The sequence below is a fragment of the Drosophila biarmipes genome, chromosome 3R (assembly GCF_025231255.1).
Source record: "Drosophila biarmipes strain raj3 chromosome 3R, RU_DBia_V1.1, whole genome shotgun sequence".
In the NCBI taxonomy this organism is placed as follows: Eukaryota; Metazoa; Arthropoda; class Insecta; order Diptera; family Drosophilidae; genus Drosophila; species Drosophila biarmipes.
Genome location: NC_066616.1, coordinates 30,790,684 through 30,813,234, shown reverse-complemented (window position 1 = coordinate 30,813,234; position 22,551 = coordinate 30,790,684). Strand labels below are relative to the sequence as shown.

Genomic DNA, 22,551 nt, shown 5'->3' with positions numbered 1-22,551 from the left:
GCCCGACGGGGTGTAGCGCATGTGCCCAAGTCGCTTAAGACTGGCCTTATACACCCAATCACCCGAAGAAACAAACACACGTACCTAAAAACGTATATATGTATAAAGTATCTCGAAAGACCTCATTTCTCTCGCTTTATTATTTCTCTTGCTGGCTTTTTTGTTAAACCATTTTTATTTTTTTATCGATGGCATACGCACGCGCGAATTTCAGTGCCCCCGCGGAGTCGGGCGATCGCCCAGAGGGGGCGGAGCGGTACAGGGGGCGGGGCACGAGAGCGTGCAAAACTTGGGAACCCGAGACCGGAGACCGGAGGCCGGAGATCGGAGACCCGGAGCAACAACAGCAGTGTGTGTATGGCCATAGCGTGTTGTTGAATTAATTTATATCCAACAGTGCGCTTTCAACTTTATTGCGCCGCGAAAAGCAGCCAGCCAAGTCAACAGTCGTCGGTGGGTCCCCCCGCCGCGGGAAGACCCCCTGCGCCAGACCCCTCGAGAGCCCCCCGCAAACCCACAGATACACCAGCTCACAGATACGCCGCACACCAGCGCAACGCCAGACCGTGGGAAACAAACTCGTGCCAGTCGTTTCATTGCTGTCAAATAATATCTTGATGGGGATCAACTTGAAAAGATTGGTTGGGGCTTGGGCCCGAGCTCGGTCCGCCGTCGGTCCGGGCCCCCCTGCCCCGCTCCGCCGGTCCGCCGCCTCTGACGGTTGCCGCTGTTTAGGATGCGGTCGACGCTTTTGTTTTTTTACCCAGCTCTCTCATTTTCTCATTTTTTTCGTATTTTTCAGATCTCTTTTTTAATGCTTTACACATTTGTTCGTCATAGCCGAGCGTTAAGTATGTGTGTCCATGTGTGCACTCAGAAAAAGGGGTTATAGGTCGCGGTTTTTTAACTTGAGATTATAGGGATTTCAAATATGACTAATACTACGAGTTTAGATACAAGGAAAGACGTATATCTTTAGGATGTTTCCTAGATCCGGTCTCTATCTATGCTAATCTCATACCAATATTTATTATAGCCCTTTATCATATTACACCATTTCAAGTGAATGGTTTATTAAGTTCAATTCCAGAATTAAAGAAGTTCATACTTTATATTTAATATCTTTAAAACTTTAATCCTAATGATTACCATTCTTTTTCCACCTTATATCATCATATAGAAAATCGTATTGCAAGATCATTTTTAGATAAGGATTTAATCGAGTTCCGATTTTATGAACAATCAAAGATAACTGGAAATCGGGTATACCATTATTTTTAAGATTTAACTTAGATTGAAATTTATAATATTATTTTTTAGCCATTTCATTATCTTAAAAAGAAACCTTTTCGAGTGTACCTTTGCTGGCATTGGCATCCCTCGTGGTGTATGGAAAGATCCAAAAAGCCAGAAACCAGTTTGCCATCCGCCAAAGCCAGTGGACTCCGCTCTGTGGCTGCTGGGATGCCGACACATACTCCGCTCGGAGATCACATAAAAGACCCGGCACACCTCCTACTGCAGTCTCGGAGCCCCCTGCGCCTCCGCCCCCGATCCCCTGCTGAACCTCCTCGCCCCCCACTTAACCACCGGGTTGTGAATGGCTCCTCCGCCTGCTTTTATGCACTGTTTGTTGTGTATACACGGTCGGGCACTTGGCACGTTGCCCATTATCTCAAACTCAAACTGGAACTGAGGCTGAAGCTGAGGCTGAGGCTGTGGCTGTGGCTTTTATTTTTTGTAAAAATTTCGAGTGCATATATCATATTACCACCACCAGCAGGCAGAGATGCATCATCATCGTGGTCCCGGCCTCCGCCAAGTGTAAACTGTCAATGGCCCCTTGACAGGAGGCCCCCAGATTGTGGGATCGATCCCCCCAAAAGACTCCCACTTTGCCACTTGGATCTTCGGTTTTTCCCTTCCTTTCCCATAAACACCACTGTCAGCTAGTCTTGGCAGGGGGTGCAATCTGAACGATCCATTAGTGGCACTGATAAAAAGACAACGAACCATTAAACAGGATCCCCATCCCCCGGCCACTAAAACGTATCTTCAAGTACGCGTTCGTATCTCGCCCTCAGCTCGCTTCGCACACACTTTCTCCCTGCGCCCTGTCGAGGGCACAACTCCTATGCTATCTGCCCGAAAGAAACCCTCCCTATCGCTCCACACTTTCAGCACACTTGGGCCGCAAGAAAGGGAATTAATTAAAATATCTATAAGATTGCCGGCTCACCCCTGGGGAGTGTTTCCAAAATCGAAGACAAGTGGCAGGACCGTATTTTATTGGTGGTGGTTTCGAGCCCTGTGGGAAAGTTGGAAATCGGAATCAAAACACCATGACAAGTGATTCGAGATGCCTATACAAACAGCAGATATGCAACCCCAAGTTCTGTTATTCTCCCTTTCATACGTGCCTTTATCCATTTGAAACCAGAACCAGGACGCAGAAATGTGTGGGAATGCGTGGGAAAGGTCCTGGGGACTCGGTGAGTTTCGAAAACCCAGAAAGGGTCCCCTATCCCCTGGGCCTGTATGTTGATTGCCCATTAGGAATACAATTTGCAACTCCTTTTCCATGATGTGATCCTGGGCTTCCTTCGGTGTCGTGAGAAATTTTACCAAGGAACACCTGCCCCGTGTCGGTGTGTCCTGGTTTGCCAGAGTGTTGGTGATTTTTTCAGCTCCTCTCGGGGATTTCTCGGGGCACTTGAATACGTTTCCGAAAATTTTGAGGCCAACGAAAAATTGTTTCCCACACTCGTCGGACAGTTGCAGTTTCTGTAGGGGTTTGTTTCCTTCGGATGGTGCACTTCTTCTCCTCTACCTGCTCCCGAAGCCGAGCTGAAACTTCCCCCGGCTCCTGGCGAGCGTCGTATTTCAGGTTCTCCGCCCCGATTATCGTCGGTCTTTGAGGGCGAGGGTCTCTGGCCTCCCGTCTCCCGTCTCCCGTCCCGGTCTCTGTTTGTATTCCCCTCCCGTTCTGCGGTGCGTGTCTGCGCCAGGGGTCCGTGCGCCCCTCTCTTTCCCTCGAGCGCACAGGAAATGCACTTCGGCTATAAAAGCCGTCCGTTTGCCGGTTGGGAAATCATTCTGACATCGTCAGCCTTTCAAGCAACACACGCACTCAGCACACTCAAATAGCCACATTTTCAACAACCAAAATGTGCCAGCAAGTCGTCGTCGTCGCCACCACCAACAACAAGATGAAGACCAGCTACAGCATCAAGCAGGTCCTGAAGACGCTCTTCAAGAAGCAGCAGAAGCAGCGCCAGCAGAAGCCCCAGGGCTCGCTGGAGTCCCTAGAATCCGTCGACAATCTGCGCAACGCCCAAGTCGAGGAGGCCTACTACGCCGAGATCGACGAGAACGCCGCCAACGAGAAGCTGGCCCAATTGGCCCACTCGCAGGAGTTCGAGATCGCCGAGGAGGAGGAGCAGGAGGACGACGTCTATGTCCCAGTTCGCTTCGCTCGCACCACCGCCGGCACCTTCTTCTGGACCACCAACCTCCAGCCAGTGGCCAGCGTTGAGCCCGCCATGTGCTACTCCATGCAGTTCCAGGATCGTTGGGCCCAGGCTTAGAAACCCAAAACAGTCTAGCCTTCCGCCCCTCAATCTTCAAGCTTTAAGAACTCTGCAAACATTGTGATAGCACCAGCGGCTTTAACCCACTACAATCTCGGCGATCCAGCGCTTCCATTAGTTACTAAGATATTGTGATAGACAAAAAAGAGAGCTTTAAAACACACGTACAAATTACAAAACAAATATCAAAATCAAATTCATTCATCTTATTATTGGTCGAGGGGTTTGGGTTTCAGCATAAGAAGAAAACACTGCAGTTATCTCATCCCAGATTGTTATGATTCGTCGGCATTCCTTGTGAATGAATCGCCTGTTGTCCTACACCAAATATTGTTCTGGAAGTCGACGTGCCAGATAAGAGCAAGTAGTTGAAGAGATATTCTTCGAGGTTTTTCCAGAGCATGATAAAAGAGGAGAAAACACTTGAATTACTTGCCATAAAGTTACTGTGTTATGATTTCGGGGAAGTTTGCTGAGTAAGAGTTCAGAAATGGAAAGGAAATAGAACAGACCTGCAATGGATGTAACAATAGACTTTGATTTATAAATGTTGCTTTAGAGTTCTCTGTAATAAAATTTACTTAAGATTAAAGGATTAAAAAAAGTATGATACTGTATTGTTATGATTTCAGTAAATTTGTAGCTAATTTATAGAGAAGAATCGTGGATATACAATATTTAAATAGGTTACTTCAAGAAACTTCGTTGATAAGGATTGGTATTACCAGTAACATACCAGTGGATTATAATACGTTATCATTAATCTGCTAAAGAAAATATCTTAGGATACCTATAATTATCATGACATCTATTTCAAGCCAGTTTTATGGAATCTACAAGAATATGTGGTAATTGCCTGGGGTACAATGAAATGCCCCTCTAACTGGGTCAGTAAAGACTCCAGCACATCCTGGAAGAAAACCAGCCCACACGCTTTGGCACAAGAAAGTCATTCCTGGGATAGTTCTGTCCCAAAATGGACAACCTTGCGGGCAGCCTTGTCTTGTGGCCATTGTGGCCAGAAGGTGTGATGTGCTCGCACTCCGGAGAGATGGCCGGGAGCCAAGTTGGCCAAGAGCCAAGTGTTATGGCTATCACCTTGGCTAAGGCCACCATCGCCACCTGTGTGCGGCCAAATATGGATGTCGTGCGCATAACTTCACGGCAGCTCCTGGCGAGCGGGCTGCTTGTCGCTTGTCGTACAACTTATTTATGAGTCGGCGAGGGAGTGGAGAAAGGCGGCTAGAAGGCGGGGAAAACCCCAAGAAAGATCCCAGAACGAGGAACCACGAACCAAACACCAAAAACCACAATTAAAATGCAACATGTAGACGTCAACACCTCAAGACATCGAATCACATGCCGAGGCGTCTCGAGGCGGACGTTGAAATTGGGCATAAAAACAGTTGCCGCAAAAAGATAATCGCCTGGGCTAGGGAACTGGAGAATCAAAATCCGACGCAGGTCCCTCGCACGACATTCCCACTCTTTCACACACTCTGTCCGTCCCGCCCTATCAATCTCAAACGCATTTCTCCTACACTAAAAATGCAAATTGATGTCGACAGCGGGGAAGGAGCCAGCGAAGGAGTTGGAAAAGTAAAGAAAATGAATAACAACATGAATAACCAGAAAGATCCAGAACGATTCGAAGGTGTTCGAATCCATAAGATACTCTTCCTTAAACTTAAGGTAGATTTAGATAGTTTTACTTGCTTATGACTCCCAAGTCCTATTTCTTAGAAAACAAATTCTACTACATTAACTTTTATAAGATTATATAAAATATATCAAATGGTTTTATACTTAAAGCACGGATCATATTATTATAAAAGATCTAACTATCTAGATAGGTTGTTTTAATACAGTTTATTAAGTCTAGCTCATTTTGATTACACCAAAGATATATCTGTTAAATAAGTATTTTAGAATCAAGTAAATATGTAATATAACCCAAACCTCCCCTATATCTTATAATACCTCTCCCAAGTGAATACCAAACTTCTGGTAGCGCCGTGACGTAAATTAAGTAGCAATATAAGTTTCTGTTAAATTGCCTTTGACAGCACATAATTAATTTCGTATGCAAAGCGGGGCTTGTCTGCACGAAAGAATTGAGAATTGGAAGAAAGAACCCATCATGGAATGCCGTTGATAATGCTGATGACACTGTTCAGGCCGTTGGCGATGGCGATGATAGCGATGAGTCCGGGGGAGTGGGTCTCTGAATCGTAGCCCCGATGGCTATCTCGCATGGGCTGTGCCTCATTTGCATACCTGTGCACTGAGACCGAAGCAACAACCTGATCCTGCGCTTGCTTTGGCTCTGGGACTGGAACTGGGATTGCTGTGGGGTTGCGCCTCGTGGTCTTCGTTCCTCGGAGCTGGGTTTAATGGACGCGTGTGTACCCAATTCTGGCTGGCGATGACCGGCGGAGCGGCCTTCGCGTGCGTGACGAGCATTCGCTTAGCGGTCATTGATTGGCTGGTCTCTGGGCTTGTTGGTTTTGGCCAGGTCTATGGAGGGCGCCGTCAGCAACAAGTGTGTGAACACCATTAAACGGTGATTAGGCCCGGCCACCACGCTCCCTTGGCCACCGCCACCGCCGGCGCAGATCGGGATTCCCCGCCTCCTGGCCACCGTTTGTGTGTGGCGCGTCGAGAGGCCTCAATTACCATTGTGCCCCACGGAGATCGGCAGTTGCGATGAGCTGTGCAACAATGTGGGCGGTCAGAATGTTGTAACCGAATTAGACCGGCCATCGAAATGTGTGGAGCGATCCACGATCATTTGTCAAAACGTCTGCGAGTGAAGGGTATGGGGGTTTTTTGGGACTCGATAATGAGCGAAGAATCGTGTTGTATCACTTCTTAATCTACTTAGCCATATACCTATTAAATTATCCGATTATTGTACTTTTCTAATTATAAATGTTACAGTTTAAATTATTAGATATAACGTGTATATATAAAGTGTATTTTATTAAAGACTTATGTAAATACAATGTAAAAAACCTAATAGGAACTCTTAAAAAAAAAGCAATCAAAACAACCTTTAATTTGATGGAAATGTCAGCCGTATTTTTAGTAATAAATCACTAACGTTCCAGAGAAACAAGAGTCATCTTCCCAAAAAAAAAAGTTACCTCAACTTGACAATTTGTAAACAATGTTATCACAAGCACAGCCAAAAAAACAACATAGAAAAGTATTCTTCCCCGATATTATCAATATTTTCAGACAGAAGCGTTGTTATATGTGATAAACAAGATAATAGCAGAAACTTTGATGATGCTGTTTTGAAAAAAACATTTTACCTAGACCGCAGACAAGTCAATTGGAAAATCAAAAGTATACTCGCTAGGGAAAGTCAATTTTTTAATGCTCTTACAGTCATTAAAATTTATAAAGATATTTAAGTTCAAGGTTCTTTGTGCAATCAAATGAATACGCAACAGGGATATTTTACGCAATAGTAGGATTTTTATTACAATTATCAGTATCTTCTCCTGATAAAAACAAATATACCCCGCGTAAGGGTATAAAGGTAGTTAGTCACCCAAACAGAGCCGGTACTTTGTAGAACTTTGGAGACCGCGCCAACGAGTTTTTGTTTGGGTCGCTGATAAGGGGCCCGTCCCTATCAGCACGCTATAACTGATACCATATCTCCTAGTAGCTATAGAGAGTCATAAAAATATATAAAAATCAATGAAACTTCAGACAGTCACGGCAATTGAAATCGATAGCTACTACAGAGAGAACGCATTCGTGGTAAAAACCCAAAGAACCCAAAAAACCTAAAAAGAACAACCTCAAAATGATGAAACAAGCTTTGACAATCTGCTGCCTGGTGCTGGTGGCATCCGTGTACGGAAACACGGTATCCACCAATGACACTGCCTGCCCCGTGATGTGTCCCAGCATATACAAGCCCATCTGCGGCACTGATGGCCAGAACTTCAAGGAGTTTGCCAGCGACTGCAACCTCTTGTCCCACAACTGTCGCCGCGAGAGGAACAGCCTGCAGGGTGAGCAAAAAAAACAGAAATTAGCTTGGAAACCGAACTATAAAATCCTTATATTCCCCCAGCCTATGCCGCCACCGATGCCGCCTGGTGCAGCTCCGAGTTCGTCGAGAATCTGCACGAGAAGCTGGGCAACTTCAAGCTGGAGGTCAAGGAGTGCTTCAAGCCCTGCTCGATGATCTACCAGCCGGTGTGCATCACCAACGGCAAGTACCGCGCCGAGCTGGCCAACTCCTGCCTGCTGGAGACCTTCAACTGCGCCCTGCAGGTCTCCGGCGCCCAGCCCGCTGAGCTCTTCCGCCTTCTGCGCGACCAGAAATGCTAGTCGGGATCGCCATGGTCGTAAAGTCGGAAACAATACACTGGACCACCTTTTGTCCGACATAGCCATCCTTTTGTCTTGGACAACAAAATATAAACCTACGAATTTATGAGACACGAGCAAACGAGTTGTTAATTGGGGTGCTCACAGTGGGTGGGTACCGAAAGTGAAATGCATTTTAGGCACAGGCAGTTGGCACAATTTGATATGGTCAGCAGTGCCATCACTTGTCCAAAAAGGTATTAAAGGTCGTTTGAAAATGTTGAGAGATCTCTTAGACTCTCTTAATAAATCAGAGCTTAAAAATATATACGCAATGTCAAACTAATTATATTTTATTTGTATTCCCTTTGATTAAAACATTTTATTTCTGTTATTTTTAAATATTAGTTATGTTTTAGATAATAAAAATCTATTTCCTGTTGGCTATCAACATTTCATGTTTCTTAAAAAAAACCCTTATCAAGCTGTTTAACCACAAGGGTTCCCTCCCACAAATTCTAAATGGTTATTTATTACTTCCAGAATTCGGGATAATAATATTTAACCACAAGCTTTATCAGCTACCTATCTTGAATGAAATTTCCCTAGCGAGTTTCCGTTGGTGCCTATAAGAGGTGTAAGCTTAATGACTGCCCATATCCTTTCACGACTCATTGACTTGAGCCACTCATGAAGGGCATTGACACAGGATACAAGTGTTCAGGCTAACCTTTGCAAGCCTTAATTCTTAAACCTATAGTGTGGCAGCATCGATGGGGCATTCACTGCAAGGTGATACCTGTTTGCACATCCTCCCCAACTCTTTTCATCTTCCCTTTATAGTTTGACAACCCGTCTTCGCAGACCGCTCATCTGTCAGGCCTCATTAGGTTCCACTCATAACACTGCTTCCGTTATCCTTTGCTCTGATCTTCGTTCTTCCGTTATGCCAGTACTCTGAAAGATCGGGTTCTCACCCAGATCCCCAATGATGATAGTACGGAATAGGTGTCTGGTGTCTTTCTTACTGGCAAAGATGATCTATCGAAAGATTGCTTTCCTTTTACAAATATCTTTATCAAGTACTAAATATCCACATTTGATTTCCTAAGTTCTAGAATTCGAAGATAAACACACTTCAAACCCTTTAGATACTGTGTCTCCTAGGTTACATAATAGAATAATATTTTCAAACAACTTAACTACCTTTGGGTTTAAAGGTCCAAATTGTAAATTCCATTAACAACAGAACGCATTAAAAATTCCCATAAAATTGGAGCCCCAAGCATAATGGTTTTCCTTATCGAGAGGGTTCTTTCCCTCAGACCCCCAATCAAGTAATAAAACGTTTCCTTTCTTCTTCTTTCCATTTGTATGGTACAAATTGAGTGTTTATATTTTATTTTACATGCAAATTAGTATCACATTAACAACGTAAATATTGCGCAGGGGAATAAATAAGTGAAATTACAATAATTAGGGGTGTGACCCCCGGTGAGCTTGAGATCTGTTTAGTGTTGGGGGGGGTGATGAGGTGTTTCTGTGGGTGGATTACAACTAGCAGAGGGTTCCGGGCAGCTGACTGAAGCTCTGGCAGAGCAGGGCGTGCAGGAGATCGTCGTCCACCCGATCCTGGGTGTTGGCCCAGAAGAAGGTGCCATTGTCGGTGCTGATGTACTGGAGGGGCAACTGCAGATCCCAGAGGTTGCTGGGCAACTGTGTTGCACTCGCACTGGAGTTGCTGTTGCTGCTGCTGCTGCTGCTGTGGTGTCTGTGCTGACAGTTGCGTCCGTGCTGGCAGTTGCCGCAGCTCTGGGCGCTGACCTTGTCCACATAAACGCTGCTTATCAGGGTGGGCGTGTTGGGGGGCTGGGTGAGGGACAGCTCCTCCTCCTGCTCCTCCGGCAGCTGCCTCAGCTCCAGGCCGTACTTGTGAATAGCCTCCTCTGGCGTGGTCTTAGCCTCCTCCTCCGCAGGCAACTGGACTAGCTGCTGTGTGTTGTTGAGATCCACGTTGTTGGGATGGGCCAAGGTCAGCTGGGCGGTGCGACCTTTGCCGCCCACTTTCAGCAGGCGACGCAGAGGCTGCCAAACGTTGCGCATGCGCCGTGTGGCCTTTGCGTTGGCGGGTGCGGCCGCTGTCAAAGCTGCCGTGCTGCCGGTTGCCATGTTTTTGGTATCCAGATACATGTTGTTTGCGGAGCTTTTGCTTGTGGGTTTCTATAAAAACTATGGTTTTTCGTATCTGGACGGCGAGCGTTGCGTGTGCGCACCTCGCGAGAGTTGGTCGTTTACTGATGCTGCTGCGCCGGCGTCGCTCATATTTATATATGAGGCCAAGTCGCTGCGCTGCCGATGGCCAGTCAAGAGTGAAATCGTACGCCGGCTGATCTCACGAGCGGCTGTGGCCCAAGCACCGTACGAAATTTGAGTGCACTCTCACACACAGCCGGGCCAGGGTGAGAGGTGAACCCACCGGAGGAGGGGTGCACTCGGAGCCAAAGGCCTTTTTATGTGCGCGTATTTCCCAAATAAATTCCAACAGGAATCCACAAGCTCCGGTCTTCTGTGTGTGTACTTTTCCCATGCACGTACAATCGACAAGGGCCGCTTGATGAGTTTTGGCTGCAGGTAGATGAAGACGACGCTGCCGCACAGTGGGCTCAGCGGGTTAAAAAATATAAAACAAAATGAAAACAGTTCTTTTATTATTTTATTCCATTTCTGAGGAGTCCCCGAATATTAAAAAAGGTGTTAGTGTTTTAATTTTAAAATAAAGATACAAAAAAAATTATTTAAAAAAAAATGTCTTTAAAAATTTTGTAATTGCCTATATTTTTTGAAATGCAATAAGAAAATCTAAATAAACGTATTTGAATATTTAAAAGTAAAATATTAAAATAGTAATATTTTCAAAATTTGGTTAAAATTAGATTAAAACAATTGAGTAGGAACGTTACACTAACTTAGGGTTCGTATAAAAAAGCAAGAAATTCGGACAACAGTCTAGAGATATTTAATAATATGTGGGATATAGTTATGTTTTTAAAATATTTTATCAACTTTATTGCCACATACTTATGATATATTGCTTTATTCCTAGGTGGGTATTTAGATTTTCATCATCATGTACTTTTGTATCTAATTTCCCCAATAGATGGTAGCTCCAGCCCACTGTGCGCATCGCCTGTTCGTCATTTATGCACGACTGACTTTGTTTTCACATTCACACGGTACCCAGAGCCCGGAGCCCAGTAGTACATGGGTTGTTGTCCGGTCTGCAGGCTTCAGGGCTCGGGGTCGGGATTTCGGGGGAGATGGATGTGGCTGGCGCAGGAGGAGGGGCTAGGGCTCGCCGCAGTGCCGTAGTCGAAGGGGCACGAACAGCACCTGTTCCTGTGGCTCTCCTTCTGCGAGCGTGGGACTAAGACGCTGGGCATTTCCGTCCTGGGGAACTGAACCGAGCTGAACGGGCAATCGAAATGAGGCAAAGGCAAAAGGCGCAGGCGTCGCCGTTGCTTCGATGTCGATGTCTTCGAGTGTGGGAAAGGGCTTATAAGAATTTCACTTGGTTTTTCGGCTTTTTCGGGGCACTGCCATTGTTGTTGCTGCTGACGACGCTGTTATTTCTGTTTCCTTTCGATGTGATTTTTGTTTCTGCCCGAGCCGAGCAGCTGTTATTGCTACTTGTTGGCCTGTTTGTTGTCGTTTATAATCAAGGCTCGCAGAGCCCGGCGCTGATAAGTTCATTTTAAAAAGGGACTAGTCGCAACGAGGGGATTATGACATGTTGTGGTTCACACGCTCGGCTAACTGGGAACTGGGAAACGAGAACGGGATGGGAATGGGAATGGGATATAAGTAAGGGTATGGTGTGCCTCTGGGCATGGGGGATCTAATGAGGCCGTGACCTCGTTCAGGCAGCAAGTCCTTGCCGCAGCGCAGGTTCCCACACTGCACAGCCAGCGGAGTTAGCTGCCATAACTAGTTGGGCCGGCTGAGGCTCAGAGCCACGAATCGGGTTTTCTCGGCTCTGTAGTTTTTCTATATTTTTTTGTTGGCCCAAACTCGTGCCAATCGCGTGTGCACCGCACGCTTGCGCACCAGAGATCTCTCGGCGCGACTTGACTCGGCTCTCTTGCCTTTGGCCGCTATTAATCTTGGCTGAAACACTGCCACCTCCTCAGCCTCCCGCCAGCCCGCGCACTTTTGCCCCCAATCAGCGTCTAGGCTTTGAACTGCACGTTTGCCAAATTGAAAGCGACTGACTTGGCAACACGGACACCGGCTCAGGCTGCATCTTGGAGTCGCAGCTCGGAACTTGGAACTCCGAAGCCAACTCCGAGTGCGATTGCGATTGCAGCTCCGACAGAGGCCAGCTTGTGCCTGGGCTTGTGCCTTTCGCAGACCGACTCGGGGAGTCGTTAGGCGATTTCTGCACTTCCTTATGAAGGGGTTCCTTGGCTACAGGAAAAAAGATCTTAAATAAAAAGGGAAAATTAAAAAAGATGAAGGAAAATATTTTGATATTATTTTCACACCAAATGTTTATAGATGTTTATTAAACCTAAATATATTACTGGGGTCTAGGGTAATATTTATAAAGTAATAACTATTGTAGCGATTAATTAATAGCTTGTCAATACAGGTAATTTTTATACATTTCCAATGTCTTCTTTTTTCTGTCTCTTTGATTTCATATGGTATTATATATTATAATATATATTAGTATTCCTCCTTCGAGAGCATTCGAAATTCGGTGCCGAGCGACCCCTCAACGCTGTCTTTACCCATCAGCAACTATTTGGCTCTTAAGCTTTTGGTTCACACGACCAGCGCGATGGCAACAAGTTTTGTGCAAAACTATATGGCATATATACACATCGGCGGACACGCGGACGGGGGCATATATGACAAGCAATTAGTGTGCATTGAGGTTAGTCGAAAATGGTTTTGCGGTCTCGCTGTCCGCGCGATTATTTTGCATATTCGCATTACTCATACGCCACGTGTGCCGGCCAAGTTGAAAGTTGAGGCATCTTGAAAGGCGAGCCATCGCAGTGCCTTGGGAGGCTTAATTGTTATGGCTCCAGCTTCAGTCAGCAGAAAGCCAAGCCGTGCCAGGCCAAGTCGAGCCAAACGGCTAACGGAAGTCAGGGCCAGAAGACAAACAAACAGAGCGATTCTGCAGCATCATGGGAAATGCTTAGCCAGGCAAAAAGCCCGGCCACAAAATATACAAAATACAATCGGAAAAAAAGAGGAGAAATAACTCCGAGGCGTCCGACCACAAGTGTCATATTGCCGCCATGGTGATAAAGCCAGCTGCGAATAAAGGGGGCATAAAACAGCCGGGGCAACATTTTATACACTCTGTGCTGACCAGTAGCCCTGAGATCAGCGAATTAAAAAAATATATGTGTGGAGGACGGACGAAAAACGAATCTTAGAACGACAACCGGATGTTAAAGTTTATGGCGAAGGGTTGGCAATCGGACTATGCAAAAGCAGTTTTCTGTTTTATTTTTTTGGAACCGCCAATGCGCCGAGATAGCGAAACTGTTACACTTAATCGATACGCTTCAGCGAAAAGTCAACCCGAAGCCAAAGCCATCATAGTGGTGGTGCACTGAGAGAAAAGAGGGAAATACAGCTAGTTTGCACTAAATTTATGTGGGGCTTGGCAATTGTGAATTACATAAAACTTTAAGTTAGAAATTGTTGACATGCTAGGTGTAGATTACTTGTAAGTCACTAGGTAAAACAATTTTGGCATCTACTTTAAGCCAAGTCCAGACAAATAATTGTTTTGGGATTTTAAATAGCAAAAAAAATCTGTTTAATTTTGTATATTTTTATTAACTATTTTATTGACTGATTGAATTGTTTAAAATCTCTTTAAATGTTGAGTATTCAATTTTAAAATTCTGTAAATTATTTTATTTTTAATTTAGTTTCTAGTTATTAAAAAAATGTTATTGTACCGATAAATTACTGATACCACAAACTCTTCCTTGAACATTGGGTATTAACTTTTAAGCCAATAGTTTCAATGAAAAAACTATCTAAAATGTATCTTCAATGTCCTTAAGAGAAGTCAGAAACCCCCCAAAGGGGCACCCCGATTTCTCCCCGTGCAGTTGTCGCAGTCATCATCATCAGCCAAGCATGCGACATAATTGCGCGAGTTAAGGCAGCCCCTCCCCCCGTGCCACCCCATCCCCCCGCCACCAGCTCGCCCACTGCCCCCCATCGGCGGCTGACAGTCAACCCGCTTGAAATCAACCAGCAGCAACAGCAACAACATTTCAGCAATCCATCGGATCGCATCACAATCCAGCCATCCGTCCAACGTGTGGGAAACACACGACAAATCTGTTTCCCACGGTCTCGTAAAGTAGGCACACCGCACTCACACAGCCGCGGAGCCATGGGTCCCACAATCGCATGGCCGTACATACAGGCGGTCGGTAGTCGTAGTCGTAGGCTCCCTCGTGTCTCCGTCCCATTGTTGGTGCGAGCGGCACGGAGCAGCGGACTGCGACAGCGAATGGGAGCCGAGCACTGTCATCATTGACAATAAGTGCGACTGGGGTGAGGGGCGGCCCCAGGGGGTGCGGGGGAGGGCCTGGGCCTCTGAGAATGAGATCCAATCCAATCCGAAAGCCGACTGCTCGGCTTCCCTCTGGCCATGCAATCAATTGAAGACGACGCGCGCCAGAGCACCAAAGCCACAGATACAGATACATTTATAGCTGCGGCCGGGCACGCTCTCACTCGCTCCCATTTGCAGGCACCTTGGTGCGAAACTGGTGAGGTTCAGCTCATAATATTGCATTTTTAGTTTGTAGTAGGTATTGCTTTTAATTGGGGGTTCAATAAGTGAAATCCAAACCAGGTTGTTTTTATAGCATACTTTTCGGAGTCCCTAGGACCTCTTCAACAAAGTTATAAGTCTCTTGAATCTTTTAAAATTTGTTGGCTTTCAAAAACAAATTTTTATTAAATAGTTTTACCACGATAAATTAAAATATAATTGTTTTTAAGTTCAAATAATAAATAAAAGTACCTAAGCACCCTAAAACTACTAATATCCTTTTTAAGTCGGAATTTTATAGCATACTTTTTGGAGATATCTAAAAAATACAAATAATTTTTGATTATAAATCAATTTTAAAATGTTCTGTATAAAAAGATTTTTAAAAAGGGTAAGTAAAAAAATTAAATAACTTTAAAGAAATATTATTAGTTAGGAGAACCTAATTATTTCTTGGTTAGTTATGGTACTTACCTCATCTCTATGCTTAAGATAGCATGTGTAACATACACTTTAATGGATTATAAAGACTTCAAAATGAGAATAGTAATATGATATTATTTCCTCTTTTTTATGAGGATCAACAAGTGTCTATGCTATTGCAAGACTTAAATATTGAAGTCTATGCTAACTCCTGCTGTAGAGACTTTCCGATCCTTCGTCCTATAATACCTGGTATTTTAGTGGATATTATGCTGTTTCGAATTTTTTCTACATGCAAAGATATATTTGAATCCCCATCCCACGAATTGTAGACCCACTGTGCCCTGCAGACTGCAGGTCCAACCCCCATCGGTGGCCCACAGTAGCCTCTCTTTGTGCCGCTGCCGAGCGCCGCTGGCCGAGCTACCGATCCGCGACCGAAAGAGCAGAGCCGAGCCGAGGGGAACTCGATCTTGGGCCCAAGTGGCGGGCCATGGGAGCGTGTGTGAGTGATCATGCGGGAGCTTTGTGGCCGGGAGAGCGCGCTCCCCGATCTCCGGGAGAGCCGGGCCCGCCGTATAAAAGTAGGGCTGGGAACTAGTTTGCCACTCATTTCGTAAAAGTGCCGCCAGTCGAACGCACCGCAATCGGTGGAACGCGCAGCGCACGCGCACTCTCGTAACTCGCAAAGTCAAAGAACCATCCGAAATCCCAAGTGATAATGTGCAGTTGAGAAACCAGAAAGAACGATCCTTGAAACACACGCGTAGAGACACCCAACCATGGTCATGGAGATGTCCAAGACGTATCAGTACCGCAAGGTGATGAAGCCGCTGTTGGAGCGCAAGCGACGGGCCAGGATCAACAAGTGTCTGGACGACCTCAAGGACCTGATGGTGGAGTGCCTGCAGCAGGAGGGCGAGCACGTGACCCGGCTGGAGAAGGCGGACATCCTGGAGCTGACCGTGGATCACATGCGGAAGCTCAAGCAGCGCGGCGGCCTCTCCCTGCAGGGGGTGGTCCCCGGTGGTGGCAGCCCGCCCACCTCGACCAGCACCGCCCACGTGGAGTCCTTTCGCTCCGGCTACGTGCATGCAGCCGATCAGATTACACAGGTCCTGCTGCAGACCCAGCAGACCGATGAGATTGGCCGCAAGATAATGAAGTTCCTCTCGACGCGCCTAATTGAGCTGCAGACGCAGTTGCTCCAGCAGCAGCAGCAGCAGCATCAGCAACAAATACCGCAGCCATCGGGGCACTTGGCCTTCCCACTGCTGGGAGGATATGGACCGGCGGCCGCCGCTGCCGCCATTAGCTACAGCTCCTTCCTCACCGGCAAGGACGAGCTGATCGATGTGACATCCGTCGACGGGAACGCGTTATCCGAGACGGCGTCGGTCAGCTCGCAGGAGTCCGGCGCCTCGGAGCCCGTCTGGAGGCCCTGGTAATTGGGTCTACGCCTGCCCGAATCTAGATCTTATCCTTACAACATAATAATCGCAAACCCAAAAATGCAACACGATCCGTTGTCTTCCAAAGTAAATCAAAACAACCCAGGATAATTGAGGTCGATGTTTGGCTAATCGATTTCTGAATGCTTTTGAAATACTTTAGTTTTAGTCCCGATAATGGTAATTTGTAAATTGTTTGTTTAATTTCAAACTGTGATATAACTAAAGTACGATCAATCAGTGAATAGGCATATATATCTACTCGAGTGCGCTATTTTCCTACTGCAAACGCTTCCTAAGTTCATTAGCTCGTGGCGCTCTCTTCATTGCTTAGATACCTTATGTTAAGCTTTAAATAGTCTATAAATGTTAATTTATGGTTAGTTGAGAACGAGAAATCAAAAACAGACTACCCAAATAAAATAAATCAATAGAATTGCACATTATATTTTTTATTGGTGGGGGAGGGGGACTTTCTTTATTATCAGATTTTCAAAAGGATGTGTACACTCTGTTATAATGTTGTTAAATACTTTTCAAAAAATTGATACTATTTTGGATTAAAAATTACATGTTTCAATTAACCCAAATGAAACCATCAAAACAGATCTCTTTTGTTTGATAATAATATAATAATACAAATGTTTAAGCCAGGTAACTTAAAATCCTTACGCCTATTTTTTATATACTTTGTTATTTTCAATAAAAGCTATTGTATACTTTTAGATTTAAAGTATGATAAATACATATACTTCAAAGTATAAAGAATTTAATATATTTTCTATAGGAAACTTATATATTATGCTATTTGCATAAACCAATAATACAATATTTATTTTTTTTGGTTTAAAGTTGCGCAATATCCAAGCGAATACGTTTATTTATGGGCCCAAATCACCCATTTTGTTTACTGCCCCAATAAATTACCTTTAATTGCCGTGAAGATGCCTCGCCCTGAATGTATGCAACACAATTCCGACTCGGCCCTGATTCATTCACATAATAAGCTGATCATCTAATTGGACCCTGTTCGTCCACCAATCTGATCGGCCATCAACAGTTCCTCTACCTGCCCGAACCGAAAACTGGTTGGAACTGCAGCCAGATCAACAGGCCAAGCAAGCAACCCCCGACTGTCCCGTCCTCACTACCTGCTGGCAGGTAGGGTGATCAACAATAAGACCCGAAAGGTTCAGGATCGAATCGGATTAGGGCCCGCTCGTTTTTCAAATGAGTCATGCCAATTAACAAAGGATCTCGCTCCCTAGTTATTTTCCGTGTTGATTTGTAAACGGAAAATCGTTGGAACAAAGGAGTTTCGATTTCTATTCATGTGGTTTTCCCCTAAAAAATGTAACACAATGTTATGGTAAAGATAACCATTTCCCCATGAAATGCTTTACAAATGAATTGATAAAACAGCGAAAGTTTCTTTTAAATTGTATATATATTTTGATTGTTTTTGTAAATGTTAAGTAAAATGTATCACAATTTTTGTAAAGCTGAGTTGATCGGCTTGCGAGTTAATTTTTGTGGAATGATGTCAAAAATTAACGGAAGACGTTGATTAAAGCTGGAGATCCAATGGAAGACTTGGTTGCAGGTGGGGGCGGGCTGGTTCTGGCTCGGATTTGCTTAGGCCTGAACCCAGCGATCCTGGGGGATGGCGATCTCGTTGCCGGTGGAGCAGTAGAGGGGCTCGATGAGGTCGTTGTCGGCCGGCAGATCGGAGACGGCGGTCCAGAAGAAGGTGCCGTGGGCGGTGCGGACGAAGTGAACGGGCACGGTGGGCAGTTGCTCCAGCTCGTAGTCCTCCATGTCGCAGGACTGGGAGAGGCGCTCGTTGGCCTCGTTCTCGCAGGACTCCAGCGAGGACTCCAGATCGGCATTGCGGCTGTTCTCCATGGACTCGAGCGACTCCAGCGAGTTGGCCTTGAGGGTGTTCTTGAGGTTCTGCTCCTCCTCCTCGACGCGCTGCTGCTGCTTGAAGATCTTCTGCAGCAGCTTCTTCACGCTGTAGGACAGCTTCTTGTTCGACTTGATGGTCATGGTGTTGGTGTTCCTCTTGTTCTGGCACATGGTGATGTAGAGAGGGAGATGTTTGCTGTACGAAGCGATGAGCTCGAATGATGTCTGGTCCTCGGAGCCGGGGCCCTTTTATACCCGCCAGGACGCAGGAGAAACCCGAACCCCGAGCAGGTCACAAAACACCGAGTGTGGGAAACTACAAGGATACGTGTCCCGAAAAATCCTATACACAGACCGTTCCCCGGCGGGGCAACAACAAAAACGGCAGGTGTGTTTTTCGAAAAGGGACTGCATCGGCATTAACCTGCGTGCGTTGGAGGGTGACGGCATGTGGTGCCGTTTCGCTCGCACCTGTTGGCGGCATGGGGAATTTTATCCTGCTGCAGGATCGTGAGAAACGAGACTTTCTACCAGTTCCCACAGTCTCGCAGAGGATCCTTTTTTCCAAAAAGGAGATTCGTTTGGTTGTTGTTTTTTCCCTTTTACTGCCGATCACTTTTGGTTTTTATGTGCACTTATCTCATTATCCCCAGGCGGTGCGAGCGGGACGGGGCTATGGATCTGGACGAGGGATCCAAGGGGGCGGGGGAAATCCCTTTTCCATTTCTCGAACACGTGTGCAGCTCGAGAACGTGGGAGAATATTTTCAATTTTCAACGCTCGAACGGCGGCGAACAATTAATGCCCGAAAACCAGAAGATCTCCGCATAGCTCAATAGGCAAACAATCCGTAGAATCTGGCGGGGATGGGGTAGGTCCACACACACCATGTGAGCGAGGTCCTGAGATCCTAAATGCGCTGTAATTTGAAATTTATCAAATTGTATGTGGAGGCGAGGCGTGGCCCAGAAATAAAAAGAGCGCTGGAGATGGGCCTGGGACTGGGGATGGAGGACAAGGATCGTCGACGTCGAAGGAGTTGCTTTTAATTTCTGTTGCTGATGGCACACAATTAGCAGGGGACCGCTTCTTATTATGAGGGGCCTGGAGGGTATGGGTAAGAAATAAAACGTGAGAGCAGGAGGAGGATCACGAGGACATCGCTGGAGCAGCACACGCACAGCGGACGCCCGTCCCTTTTTTGTGCGGTTCCTTCGAGGTTTTTGTTTTTTCATGTGGATCTTTGATGGCGCGTGAGGCGCTGAAGCCAAGGTTTCCCAGGATTTCTTTCGCCTTTTTGTGTTCCCCAGCTCCCTTTGGATATCTCCCTGGCGTACTTAATGGATTGTCCCTTGACTTAACCATAAATATTTGGAACCCGGTGTGAGTTGGGACAAATTAAGCAGGACTCCTCGGTGAGAAGTTGTAGGCTGGCGTTAACAGTTCGTCCTGGATCTGGGATCTATTGAGCTGGCGGTGAGGTGATGATGATTATATGGTGCCCTTTGTTGGCTGAGTGGGTGTGGTAACGGATCGATGAGTTGTAGTGAAAGGATGGGATAATTGTCTTTATTTGGGGATACCATTTGGATGACTTATTGAACGAAAAATTACAGTACCATAAAAATACTATTGCCAAGTTAATATGATTTATTGTTACAGCGATCTTAATAAAAGGATTAAGTAAAATAAGCTTACAATTTTGAATCTTAGGTTGCAAAAGCTTAAAAAACATTTTTAAGCAAAACAAATTTAAACATGCTGGGCTTATTAAGGTATATTTAAGGCATATTTATTAACATTTTCTTGAAGACTTTTAAGTCACCAACTCATTTCAAATACCCTTTTTTTTGTGCAAATGTATGTTTTCAGGACATATATATTTTTTTCCACCCAAGCCCCAATTAAGTCATTAAAGAAGCACAATATGCTGACAAAAGCAACAGAAAACTGCACCAATTTTCGGGATTAAGAGCTCAGGCCATTCCGATAAAGTCCCTCCTCTACTAAGCTACAAAGTATCTTTGATAGAGAGGTAGAATATTTCTATAAAATCCCCTGTGTTTTATCTCAACAAGAGCTGCCTCCAATCTCTTCAATATCCTTTGCTGGATCAACAGTCCCAAATTATTGAATTACTTCTTGGAATCTGGCCTTTATAGCCTTGGGCTCGGGACTCATCCAGTTCCACGTATCTTTTTCGGTTGACTCATGCTACCGCATTATTCGGCCTTATTATGCAGGGATTGTGTCGTTCTAATTGTGTTTTGGTCCTTTATTTTTATTTTTTTTCGGTCGACTCATTGCCCCCAGTTTTCCCTTTTTCGATCGTTGTTTTTTCCCAACTTTATTGTGTGCCCACGTGTGCAGGGCCAAAACAAATAAAAATAGCTAACCATTTGGCTGGGAAACCAAGGCCCCGCTGGGGGTCTTTAGGATCTCGGCTGCCCCTGCAGTGGTTTTTTTTCTGGCTCTCGGGTGACTACTGTGGTGCCTACCATCGCTCCCCCACTCCTCCATCTTCCAGGGAAATCTTCGGCCGAACACGTGCACTGATTTCCTATCGCAGCCCGATCATTTAAGGTTCCAAAACTGTAGATTAGCCCGACGCGCACAAAAGACCAGAGGAGAGAGGTGAAAAAAATAAAATAAAATAAAATCAACCTGACCCTGGCAGTCCATTGTCTGCGGGCCAAGTGTTCGGACTCGGACGGGGGGTGGGAACGATCGTGTTTGTACACGTGACGACCTCGTTTCGCTCGCAGCAGGGTGTTACGGTCCAAACTGCGGCCCCGTCACGTCCCCTGATCTACGGTGCACTCCTATCTAGCTGACTATCCACCCAAAACCCATTCCACACCACAGTGCGGCAACGTGAGCAACTTGCCAACGTGGACATTTCACACATGTGCGCTGTTCGACTGGCGGCGGGAAAAGCCCACCGATCATCGAGGTCTTCCCTCCCGCCGCAGGTCCTGTTCCGCAGGTCCTGTTACACCGGACAGCACTAAACGAGACCGGTCAGGACCTTCCACACCCACCGGCGGTGCGGCGACCAGAGGATGTGCTAACTGCCCGAATCTGCTACGGTATTTCCGTTTACGTTTTCCGTGGTCAGCAGCGTGAACATCAAACGAGGCGTGCGAAAAATTCCGTCGAACGTAAGACGATCTGCACTTGAGCTATAAGGTTGGGATGAGAAACATCCCTAGTCAGTCGCATGTGCACAACAGTTAGCATAACAATAACAGGGAATCGGTGAATAGCGTATCTTAAGGAACGAAAGTATCTCGAAGTTTCGATGTTCCCTAAAACTATTAAAGAAAGAAAATATAATTTTAAGATAGATTCTTATTATCATATTTGTTTATTGTATAAAGTAAATTTTAAAGTTATTTGTAGACTTAAAAAATTACGTATAATATAAATTTTATTTAAGTGGATCAAGGCAAAGTCTTAGGTAATATCTAAATAGGTAGAAAATATCTTTAAAAGAATAATTTCTTCTGTTCATATCAAAATATATTATCATTATCTTATCCTTACCAACGAATATTCGAATCCTTAGGATCTCAGCTAGAGGGTACCGCCCCAACTAAAATATAAATATGATATGCTGGACCTACGTGGCGGTTTCTTTGGGTTTGTAATGATAAAACAACACAGCCCGCAATCAGCGTGGTGATGCACAACACATGTGGGGTCCTCCGGCTCATCGGATTACACAGGGACACTGCACTTGACACGAGACAGCGCAACATTCCCTTATATGTGGTTCTTGTTTTTTAGTTTACAAATTAGTATGTGCGATGGTGGGTCGCATATCCGAACTCTATATGCGGGAGGCGAGTTCCAGGAAAGCTGTGGCCATTGTCACTGTTGGTTTAGGATATCAGCGGAGCATCAAGAGTCCCGTTGCCGTTCGATCCCCGCCCATCACTCGGCACGCACGTGCAGTCCACAAAAGGGGTCGTAATTGACGGTTTAACTCGATGGTGCCGGAACCTCCCCTAACTGGATAAAAATAAGA

At 45.6% G+C, this 22,551-nt stretch overlaps 5 protein-coding genes across 5 annotated transcripts; 3 read left to right on the top strand and 2 right to left on the bottom strand.

The window, feature by feature from the left end:
- The first annotated feature begins 3,096 nt into the window (after positions 1-3,096).
- LOC108025156 (enhancer of split malpha protein) lies at positions 3,097-3,786 on the top strand. Its single transcript, XM_017095433.3, has one exon. The coding sequence runs from the start codon at positions 3,168-3,170 to the stop codon at positions 3,585-3,587; it is 420 nt and encodes a 139-aa protein (XP_016950922.1). The 5' UTR covers positions 3,097-3,167; the 3' UTR covers positions 3,588-3,786.
- Positions 3,787-7,325: 3,539 nt separating this feature from the next.
- LOC108025104 (enhancer of split M1 protein) lies at positions 7,326-8,064 on the top strand. Its single transcript, XM_017095368.3, has 2 exons — positions 7,326-7,621; positions 7,684-8,064. Exons 1-2 carry the CDS (start codon positions 7,411-7,413, stop codon positions 7,941-7,943), a joined length of 471 nt encoding a protein of 156 aa, XP_016950857.1. The 5' UTR covers positions 7,326-7,410; the 3' UTR covers positions 7,944-8,064.
- A 1,231-nt stretch (positions 8,065-9,295) lies between these two features.
- LOC108025127 (enhancer of split M2 protein) lies at positions 9,296-10,209 on the bottom strand. Its single transcript, XM_017095394.3, has one exon. The coding sequence runs from the start codon at positions 10,110-10,112 to the stop codon at positions 9,480-9,482; it is 633 nt and encodes a 210-aa protein (XP_016950883.1). The 5' UTR covers positions 10,113-10,209; the 3' UTR covers positions 9,296-9,479.
- A 5,575-nt stretch (positions 10,210-15,784) lies between these two features.
- On the top strand, positions 15,785-17,054 carry LOC108025062 (enhancer of split m3 protein). The gene has a single exon (XM_017095320.2). It carries the CDS (start codon positions 15,945-15,947, stop codon positions 16,608-16,610), a length of 666 nt encoding a protein of 221 aa, XP_016950809.1. The 5' UTR covers positions 15,785-15,944; the 3' UTR covers positions 16,611-17,054.
- A 987-nt stretch (positions 17,055-18,041) lies between these two features.
- Positions 18,042-18,733, bottom strand: LOC108025159 (enhancer of split m4 protein). Its single transcript, XM_017095436.3, has one exon. It carries the CDS (start codon positions 18,690-18,692, stop codon positions 18,249-18,251), a length of 444 nt encoding a protein of 147 aa, XP_016950925.1. The 5' UTR covers positions 18,693-18,733; the 3' UTR covers positions 18,042-18,248.
- Positions 18,734-22,551: the final 3,818 nt, after the last annotated feature.

Coding starts and splice junctions, on each gene's coding strand:
- LOC108025156 (XM_017095433.3), top strand. CDS start 3,168: ATGTGCCAGCAAGTCGTCGTCGTCGCCACCACCAACAACAAGATGAAG.
- LOC108025104 (XM_017095368.3), top strand. CDS start 7,411: ATGATGAAACAAGCTTTGACAATCTGCTGCCTGGTGCTGGTGGCATCC. Junction 7,622..7,683: donor CGAGAGGAACAGCCTGCAGG/GTGAGCAAAAAA, acceptor ATATTCCCCCAG/CCTATGCCGCCACCGATGCC.
- LOC108025127 (XM_017095394.3), bottom strand. CDS start 10,112: ATGTATCTGGATACCAAAAACATGGCAACCGGCAGCACGGCAGCTTTG.
- LOC108025062 (XM_017095320.2), top strand. CDS start 15,945: ATGGTCATGGAGATGTCCAAGACGTATCAGTACCGCAAGGTGATGAAG.
- LOC108025159 (XM_017095436.3), bottom strand. CDS start 18,692: ATGTGCCAGAACAAGAGGAACACCAACACCATGACCATCAAGTCGAAC.